This window comes from Enoplosus armatus, chromosome 14 (assembly GCF_043641665.1).
Source record: "Enoplosus armatus isolate fEnoArm2 chromosome 14, fEnoArm2.hap1, whole genome shotgun sequence".
NCBI classification, from domain to species: Eukaryota; Metazoa; Chordata; class Actinopteri; order Centrarchiformes; family Enoplosidae; genus Enoplosus; species Enoplosus armatus.
Window position 1 is genome coordinate 786948 of NC_092193.1, and position 10914 is coordinate 797861.

The 10914-nt window shown below is 42.9% G+C and overlaps 1 protein-coding gene across 1 annotated transcript; it reads right to left on the reverse strand.

Annotated features, from left to right (window-relative positions):
- Positions 1-587: 587 nt before the first annotated feature.
- On the reverse strand, positions 588-3170 carry trdc (T-cell receptor delta constant; the record flags this gene model as incomplete). The annotated part of the gene is made up of 4 exons (XM_070918671.1): positions 588-697; positions 811-837; positions 1422-1694; positions 3131-3170. Coding segments are annotated over 4 exons (450 nt in total), but the record flags the coding sequence as incomplete, so codon positions are not given.
- Positions 3171-10914: the final 7744 nt, after the last annotated feature.

Consider the following 10914-nt stretch of genomic DNA (forward strand, 5'->3'; position numbering starts at 1 on the left):
GACATTGACAGCAGAGCAGGACTCCACAGAAAACTCATCCAACAGAAACAGCATCCAAAAACTGAATTGCAGCTATTGATTTTATTAGAAATAAAGTCAACATTTCAACATTTCAACCTGGAAACAGTTAAACTGACAAGGACAATGTGAATGAATCAAAAGTCCATCAATCAAGCAACACAACTTAGATAAACACTGAAGATACATGATCAAAAACAGTTGAGCTGATACACAGAAAATATTCAATACATTTTAAAATATTTTAAAAAGGAGAAATAGCTATAATCCAGTGTGCTGGCACCACTCACCTAATGAGGGTATTTTACACACTGACCAGAGGCTAAAGTGACGCCTTACAGGTTTGTGAAGATAGGTTACTACGGTGGCCGCTGAGGACAAAACACATACATGAGAAAAAGCTCAAACACGCTTACAACCAAACCCAAATACCACAACAGGTACAAGAGAGGAAAAACAACCATGAACAGAAATGTGAGAAAGAGAAATGCAACCAATACTAAGAGGCCACCGTATGTTTCTGTCAAGTCTGTCAAGGACTTTGAATAAAAACCACAGAGACGTCAGTGTCAGAAGAGCGCAGCTCTGATGGTGAGGATGGTGTTGAAGGCCAGAGCTTTGGTGAACACCACTCTCAGTCCGTTCATCAGCAGCAGGTAGAAGTTCAGCTTGGCCTTCTCTGTACGGGAGAGGAAAACACATGTTGAGTCTGAACCCACCAGTGTGTGACATGAACAGCTGCTCTGATCTCTGCACTTCAGGAGTGGAGGAGGGAGTTCAGGTGTGACTCACCTGGATGAAGGTCGGCACAGTTGTCAACTGGTTGGTGAAAACAGAGAACACAACAGAAACATCAGCAGATCTGATAATAATTCATCATCTCTCAGTCATATCTGATGTAGGATCAGTGTGAGGCCAACAAATGTCACCAAATATTCGCTCAGACTTCAAATCAACCAAAACTGAAGAGACTCTCATGCATCAGGAAAAGGAACATGTGAATGAATCGGGCGTAACACCACTTCACCGAATCAAACATTTACATGTAAATGTGATGACTTCATATTTATATGTCGACAGTTCGGCCGTTTATCATGTGACACAACATCTCACATTGGATGAACATACATTTCCCACGTTTGATCAGGATGCCCCTTATTATTATTATTATTATTATTATTATTATTATTATTATGATGATGATGACTTGTTAGTGGCGGATGTGTCATTTAAAACGTCTTGATGTCAGTGCTGATGTTTTTCATTTGACAAAATCAATAATAACACATAATAATGTTGAATGGACACCAACAGTGAAAGTGTGGAGGTGCTGACAGTTTAGTTTAATTCAGGTTATTAGTCGAATTGTTATTCTGATTATTATGACGGCAGAAGTCTTGTACCGTTGTCGTTGTTGGCGGACGTGTTGTGCAGCTCGCAGGAGTAGATGGTCTGGTTGGTGAATCCAGCGTAGACGTAGGTCTTCTCCTTCTGGGACAGAACGGCTTTGCTGGTGTTCAGAGTGACCTGACCCTCCTTCACGTTCAGGTCCATTTCAGCGTCCTTCGGACGGAAGTTAGTAGCCAGACAAACCTCGTCAGCCAGCTTGTTCACCGACACCCCCTCGGGCTGCAGAGGACTCAGGACGAACAGGGTCGGCTCCACGGGGGCCGGGTCTGCACAGGAACAGAGACGCGGTAAACCAGATCCACACAGCTCGTTAGAGGAGTGAAGAATTGATAAAAACATCATTTCACAGAAACAGGCTTCAACTTTACGAACATCAAACCAAAATAACACATAAAGAATACAAAGTTCAGTGCACTTTCTCATATTTATAATATACATTATAATTCTCATATTTTTTCACTAAGATTTAAGAGCTTTCCATTTAGATTAGGATTGAGAATAAAAACAACTTTAGATTCAGGGTTCAATACATTCATTCTGTTTTTTAACTAGTTTTCAGCTTTTTTAAATGTTCAAAACACTTCACCTGTTTTGAATTGTTTCCTTAAGTTGTTGGTTGTTTTTATGTAAAACACTTTATTGATAACAACAATACACTTTATTATTATTAGATTTATTTTTAGATTTATTAGAATGAATTTCTCATCGGACAAACAGCACAACGAGAAATTGCATTTGTAAGACTTTTAACACTGAATTTATCAGTGAATTTATAGTTTCATCATCGCACCTCAACATTCATCCTTTCATTTGACAAGAGGAACCTTTTTCACCTTTTCTTGTGCAATAGATACTATTTATTGTTTTAGGTTTTCACTTTAATGCCTTTTAACTCTCCAACAGTGATCGTGTTAAGTTGTTTTTCATTTTCATAAAAAGCACTTAAAGTTGTATTTCTGGTACAACAAATGAACATTCTCATTATTCAAAATGTGCATTATTTCTCATTACTATCATAAATATGCTGAATTTTCCACAGACATAAAAACAACAATAACAAGGCTTTTAAAGCAGAATTCAGGACCGAGTAGATTTGATTTGACTGCAGCTATTTAAAACCACTTCAGTCCGTACATTTAAAAAACAGTATTTCAGGGAACATTTTGAAGACAGGTTTGGCTCCTGTTCTGGATTTAAAATATTTTGAATGCTTTTTAAGTCTTCACCTGAAACAGTTTTAAGTTCTTTTCTTCTTTATATAAAGCTGCATTTCTAGTACAACAAATGAAGTGCATCTGTATTTATTACTATCATTATTATTTCTCATTATTCGCAGTATTACAGCACACCAAGAAACTAACTAGGACACTAACTAGTTAACATTGCAGTTAACTGTATTCACGAGCATTTCAGGCTTTGAACTGACAGAAAACATGACTGAAGACAGTTTGAGACATTTCCAGGACGTCCTGTTGCAGACGTCCTCTGTGAATATGAATCTTTTTTTCTAAAAACAACATATTGTATTGTGAAAGACGTCTTACAGGACGTCTGCAGCTCTCGTCTTGTCTCATCACAGCTCCACTGATCCATCAAGTTTAAGCTTTAAACATAAAAACTCAAATCCAAAACTAAACAGACCCTGTAAACGTATTTAATCCTGATCATGTCAACAGGTGTGTGTGAAAGTGTGTTTTCTTACCTTTAGGATGGACGGTGAGAGAGATGGCTTTTCCAAATAGTAAAGCATCACAGTGTTACAGCCTCATACAAAAACCTCAGAGCTGCCAATCATCCTCAGAGAAGCTGAAAAATGTGAAAGATCCACTTCACATGGACTCACGGAGCTGCAGAACACAGAGGAACACAACACCAAGGGTTTGAGTTGTGTGTTAATCTGCTAAGTGTAAGAATGAAGGACATTTCAGCAGCACATGCAGCAGCACAGCCGAGACGAGACGTTCAGTAAAGTGAAGAAATGTGACTGTTTTCAGGTAGAAAAGCAGCAGCTGAGGACTCACCTGAAACACACAGTGTTTGGTTTTTATCTGTAGATTCTGGATGTTTCCTGCCTGCAAACAGACAGTTTGGAGGGAGACTGCAGGTTTTTGTTCAGCTCTGTGTGGATGTTCAGTCAGTGTGGAAACCACCCCAACACAGTGAAATAACGTCGTACAAAAACCCCTCCAGCTGCAGGAGGAAGCAGCAGCCAACGACACAAACTGTCCTCAGGGTTTCAGTACGAAGACAACGTGTCTGTTTCACATTATATGACACACTTTTCTATCTTCATCTTGTTCTAGCAAATTATCATTCTTACACAATATCAAGAGCTAAATGCTAACGTCTGCATGCTCACAATGACAATGCTAACATGCTAATGTTTAGCAGGTATAATGTTCACCATGTTCACCATCACCACCCGTTTAGCATGTTAGCAAATTCTGTTGATGGGTAGAAGTAACAGAACAGTCAGAGACTTTGTCTTAGTTTTACGGACCAGTCTACAGTCCCATCAGTCACCAGACTCACTGAAGACGCAAGTCAACAAATATTCAATTTCAATTCGATTCGATTCAATTCTATTTATATAGCGCCAAATCACAACAAAAGTCATCTCATGACACTTTACAAAATAGAGCAGGTCTAGACCGACTCTTTATAATGTTATTACAGAGACCCAACAGTTCCCACCATGAGCAAGCACTTTGGAGACAGAGGAGAGGAAAAACTTTAAGAGGCAGAAACCTCGAGCAGAACCAGACTGTAGGTGGGCGTTCATCTGCTTTGACCAGTTGGGTTTGAGAGAGAGAGAGAGATAGACGTAGAGACACAGATAGACAGACAGACAGACAGACAGGCAGAGATGTATGGCAGCACTAGCAGTAGAAATAGCAGCTATAATTATAATAATACTGGAAATATGACTGATAATAGTAGTTATATAACAGCTTTAATAGTAACAGAACTACGACTAAACATAATAACTGTAGTGATGAGAGTCAGGCAGGCCCATGGCAGCAGCACCCAGGCGTACCAGGACCACGATCCACAGCAACCTGCGAGACGACAAAGCACAAAGAAACTCCGGGAAGATATAAAGTTAGTAACATGCATTGGACTGTGATGAATGTGCAAAGATGAGGAGGGAGAGGAGGAAAGCTCAGTGCATCATGGTAAGTCCCCCAGCAGTCTAGGCCTATAGCAGCATAACTAGGGTCCAGGCAGGCCTGAGCCAGCCCTTAACTATAAGCCTTATCAAAAAGCAAAGTTTTAAGCCTACTCTTAAAAGTAGAGAGTGTGTCTGCCTCCTGGACCCAAACTGGGAGCCGATTCCACAGGAGAGGAGCTTGATAGCTGAAGGCTCTGGCTCCTGTTCGGCTTTTGGAGACTCTAGGAACCACAAGCAACCCTGCATTCTGGGAGCGGAGTGCTCTAGTGGGGTAATAGGGTACTATGAGCTCTTTAAGATATGATGGTGCCTGATCAGTAAGAGCTTTGTAGGTCAGGAGAAGGACTTTAAACTCTGTTCTAGATTTTACAGGGAGCCAGTGCAGCGAAGCTAATACAGGAGAAATATGATCTCTTTTCCTGGTTCCAGTCAGTACACAGCCTGATAATAAGGAACTGCAATAATCCAGCCTAGACGTGACAAATGCATGGACTCATTTTTCTGCATCTGTTTGAGACAGGATCTTCCTGATGTTTCAATGTTAAGGAGGTGAAAGAAGGCAGTCCTTGAAGTTTGTTTTACGTGGGAGTTAAAGGACATGTCCTGATCAGAGACAACTCCGAGATTCCTCACGGTGGCGCTGGAGGCCAGGGCAATGCCATCTAGGGTAATAATATCCTTAGATACTGTGTTTCTGAGGTGTTCAGGGCCAAGAACAATAACTTCTGTCTCGTCCGAGTTCAACATCAGATGATTGCAGGTCATCCAGGTCTTTATGTCCTTAAGGCATGCTTGAAGCTTGGCTAACTGATGAGGTTCTTCTGGCTTGATCGATAAATATAGCTGGGTATCATCCGCATAGCAATGAAAATGTATGGAGTGTTTTCTAATAATATCCCCTAAAGGAAGCATATATAAGGTGAATAGTATTGGTCCAAGCACAGAACCTTGTGGAACTCCATGACTGACTTTGGCGTACATGGAGGATTCATCATTAACATGTACAAACTGAGATCGATCTGATAAATACGACTTAAACCAGTTTAATGCGGTTCCTTTGATGCCAATTAAATGTTCCAGTCTCTGTAATAGGATATGATGGTCAATGGTGTCGAATGCAGCACTAAGATCTAACAAAACAAGTACAGAGACAAGTCCCTTGTCTGATGCAGTTAGAAGGTCATCTGTAACTTTCACCAGTGCTGTCTCTGTGCTATGATGAGCTCTGAAACCTGACTGAAAGTCCTCAAGCAATCTATTGTCATGTAGAAAGTCACACAGCTGGTTGGCGACTGCTTTCTCAAGAATCTTGGAGAGAAAGGGAAGGTTAGATATAGGTCTATAGTTGGCTAAAACCTCTGGATCAAGAGTGGGCTTTTTAAGAAGAGGTTTAATTACAGCTACTTTAAAGGACTGTGGTACGTAGCCTGTTAATAAGGACAGATTGATCATGTCTAGTAAAGAAGTGCTGACTAAAGGTAAAACCTCTTTGAGCATCCAGGTTGGGATGGGGTCTAAGAGACAAGTTGATGGCTTAGATGAAGAGATGGTTTTAGTAATTTGGTGAAGGTCAATGGGAGAAAAGCAATCTAAATATAGGCTACATCAGGTTTTACAGCTGTTTCTGAGATTCCTGTGTTTGAAGGTAAGGTACTACCTGAAGACAGGAGGTGATCAATTCTGTCTCTAATAGTTAGAATTTTATCATTAAAGAAGCTCATGAAGTCATTACTGCTGAGGCTTATAGGAATACATGGCTCCATAGAGCTGTGACTCTCTGTCAGCCTGGCTACAGTGCTGAAGAGAAACCTGGGGTTGTTCTTGTTCTCTTCTATTAATGTTGAGTAATAGGCTGCTCTGGCTTTACAGAGGGCCTTCCTATAAGTTCTAAGACTATCTTGACAAATTAAACGTGATTCTTCCAGTTTGGTGGAGCGTCATTTCCTTTCAAGTTTGCTTTCATTTGCGGGTTTGGTTGTTATACCATGGAGCTGACTTTCTTTGTTTTAGTATCTTCTTTTTAAGAGGGGCAATAGAGTCGAGTGTCAGTCGCATTGAGCCTGCAGCACTGTCAACAAGACCGTCCATTTGGGAGGGATGAAGGTTAGCATAGGAGTCCTCAGATGTAAATGGGACACTATCAAAATTTCCATTTTTCAAAAGGGTGAAAGGAGTATAGTATACAGTATAGAATAGATTCATAGTAATTTTGACACACAAATACATGCCATTACAAAATATACTGGAATGAAACGGTGAGTATTTGTTTTTAGATTTTTATAAGCTGAACCATTTTTCACTTTCTGCTGTGATTCTGGATCAAGGGTCACTGCACACAATGCCACGCCCACTCATATGACATCATATCCATGTGACCCTTTTTCGTGTCAGATGCGGGACTCGCAGGAACTTGGTATTTCACTCAGATGGACGTGGTTTTGCAGGATGTAGCAGTGCACCTTCGTGAGTTCAAACATCCTGAATTATTTTGGTCTGATGACAATGAGACGCTGGACTGAGTGGCAAAGTATTTAGGCTAGGCATTTCTAAAGCTTGGAAAATTTGGCAAACTCGACTGAATAATACACAAATACAATACAAGATCAATTTAAATGATGCATGTGGAGTATGAAGGCGTACAGAATATCATGTTTTCCTATGATCTGTATATTTGGTCTCTGGTATATTCATGCCCTCTGATCAGGGTTTGTTCCTCGCTCCAGCCTCAAGTCAAAAGGGGACTTTGAGGATGTAGCTCCTAAACTTTGGGACTTTCTGCCATTGGATTTAGGACCTGTGGACCCTGTGGACCCTGTGGACACCTTTAAAAGCAGCATTTGTTTAGACTTGGCCTTGTGTATCTGCATGTCGTATCTTTTCAGTTGACGTTTCCAAGTCTTTGGTTCTATTCTGAGGGAAAGGGTTCTCATCAAGATGAGCAAATACATGACCCGTCGGGATTTGGGGCCCGTCTGTGAGGTAGGAGCCCTGAAACTGGACCCAGCTACTCTCCACAAGGAGCATTCAGACCTGGAAAATGCCTCTGAGCTTTTTGTCGAGGTGTCAGACTGACTTCAGTCACTGTGGTCCTGTAAGCACAGTGAAAAAGTGTCGTACAAAAACTGTTGAACTGTTTCTCTATGGAAGACACTCGGCAGCAGCTGAATGTGGCTTGAGGTTTTTTCCCATCAACCCCCTGTGGCCTCTTTGAAGAGATGAGGGGTCTTATCTGATGGGTTTCAACAACAGCGACGGTCTGTGACGAGGGTCACGTGACCTGAGCAAACTTCAAAGGTTTTTCACTCAATTATTTCAGCTGCATTCACAAATAATAAGTATTATATATAATACTATTATAAATAATAAGTTAGTAGAGATTTTAAAATATTTGTGTTTCTCACGACAGAATTCTGGTTTAATGATTTAATGTTGGGACCTTTGGTTTATATTTGGATTACAGAATGAAAGCTACATTTAAACACGATCACATTTTTGTAGCGGGTCACTTCTAAATCTCTGAAGGTCTGATGGGACATTGTGAAGACTGGTGTCAAGGACAAGGAGACGCTGAAGGTGTTATCAGGGAGGAAGCCAGTCGAGAGAAGATTTCACCTCCAACCTGTTTGATTCAATTAAAACTAAACGACCGGACCGAGACCGCCTGAAAAGGAGGGTGTCGGTCTGCCTACAAGTGGACTCTGGTGGTTCGTTTGTGATCTGAAATCAAAACAAACCAACCAATAAAATAATTATTTATATAAAATAATAAATAGAATATTGACATTTTTCTGACAGCTGTAGTTACTAGTTAGCTTCCAGATTAAAGGTCCTGAACACCTCCTCAGGTGCTGTTGTGGCCGACTAGACGTCTGCTCAGGTTGAAGCTGGATGGAGTTATGCTGGGATGTACTGAGAGCAAAGCCCAGTCTGTGCACACTCACACAGTCGCTTCAAACCGCCTACTGCACCACAGTACGTACTAATTTGGTCAGAAATACTACATGCTACACATGAAGTATGTCGAAAACACCCGGATGTCGTAGTGAGTCAGAAAAACTCTGCAGTCTACCTCGCCTACCATAACGCAAAGCGCTGGCGGTGGTTTGACGTTAACGTTACGGAAACTTTCACTTATTTCACCTCAGCAGTCACCAAAACCTGTTTCTGAACAAATACACAACCCAACCTGAATCTTCACTCTGATCAGATCTACAAGGCCTCATTTAAAGGTTTAAGGGGGGGGCTGAGCCTGGCCAGCATACTGCAAAATACATGGATTTGACAGTTCACGCTGCATGTACTGCATACTGCGTTTGTCGGTAGTATGCAGTAGTGTCTCCTGCTCCACGAGTCCATTATCACACTCCAGACTACCTGCAGCGTCGCCCTCACACAGTCTGCACAGCGTGCCACACTGAGCCTTTAATGTTACATGCAAAACATGATGTCAAGTATTTTACATATTAGCATTAACGGTCTAATATATGAAACAGGGACCAGTTAGTCTGCTTCGAGTACAGGTTTTGCTTGCGTTGCTGGCGTATCTGACATGTCTTCCTCCTCCGATGACAGTCGAGCATCAGGGCCGCTGCCATCGAGTCATGCAGACACTGCAGCTTCTGTTTTGTACAGTTTTCAGTAGAAAGTGTTGTGTGGATCATCAGAGCAACAGAGCGGAGTTTAAGGAAGCCAAGTACAAGTTTAGCAAGGTGGTGAGGGAAGCTAAACGACTGTACTCAGAGAGACTACAAGACCGTCGCCCTGACCTCTGTGGTCATGAAATCATTTGAACGCCTGGTCCTGTCCCACCTCAAATCCATCACAGACTCTCTGCTGGACCCCCTGCAGTTCGCCTACAGAGCCAACAGGTCTGTAGACGACGCCGTCAACCTGGCTCTACACTTCATCCTCCAGCACCTGGACTCCGCAGGATCCTACGCCAGGATCCTGTTTGTGGACTTCAGCTCTGCCTTCAACACGATCGTCCTGGCTCTTCTTCAGGACAAGCTCTCCCAGCTGAACGTGCCTGACCCCACCTGCAGGTGGATCAGAGATTTCCTGTCTGACAGGAAGCAGCACGTGAAGCTGGGGAAACACATCTCAGACTCGCGGACGATCAGCACCGGCTCCCCTCAAGGCTGCGTTCTTTCTCCTCTACTCTTCTCCCTCTACACCAACAGCTGCACCTCCAGTCACCAGTCTGTCAAGCTCCTGAAGTTCGCGGACGACACCACCCTCATCGGACTCATCTCTGGAGAGGATGAGTCTGCCTACAGGTGGGAGATTGACCACCTGGTGACCTGGTGCAACAGCAACAACCTGGAGCTTAACGCTTCAAAGACAGTGGAGATGGTTGTTGACTTCAGGAAGAGCGCAGCCCCACCCGCCCCCATCACCCTGTGTGACTCTCCAGTGGACACTGTGGAGTCTTTCCGTTTCCTGGGCTCCATCATCAGCCAGGACCTCCGGTGGGAGCTGAACATCAGCTCCCTCATCAAGAAAGCCCAACAGAGGATGTACTTCCTGAGGCAGCTGAGGAAGTTTAACCTGCCACAAAAAATGCTGGTTCACTTCTACACCATCATAGAGTCCATCCTCACCTCCTCCATCACCGTCTGGTACGCTGCTGCCTCCACCAAGGACAGACGCAGACTGCAGCGTATCATCCGCTCTGCAGAGAGGGTGATCGGCCGCAACCTTCCATCTCTTCAGGACCTGTACTCCTCCAGGACCCTGAGGAGAGCAGGGAAGATCGCTGCCGACCCCTCCCACCCCGGACACCATCTGTTTGACCCCCTCCCCTCTGGCAGGAGGCTGCGGTCCATCAGGACCAAAACCTCCCGCCACAAAAACAGTTTCTTCCCCTCTGCAGTGAACCTGACAAACTTACATTGACCCCCCCCCCCGAACACAAACACTAGTTATACGTTATATTAACGTACATCACCCGTCCCCCCTGCGTTACATTAACGCACCCACCCCCTACTAGACACTTTACCTTATTCTGGTCACTGCACTGTTTGCTATTTATTTTATCTTTTTATTTTTATTCTCATTTTACCTTTTATATTCTACTTATTTGTTGTCAAAACAATAGCACCTTCAGACTACGGCAAATTCCCTGTAATGTATGTTACTTGGCAATAAACAGTTTCTGATTCTGATCAGAGTAAAGGCTCCGTTTCTGTTGAAGTGAAGTATTTGGTGTAGTTGGTTGGGCACAGTCTACTGCCTGGGAGGAAGTCTTTGTTGAAGCGAAGGATCTGACTGCAAGCTGCACTGAAAAAAGACGATAAATGAACCTGGACACGGTG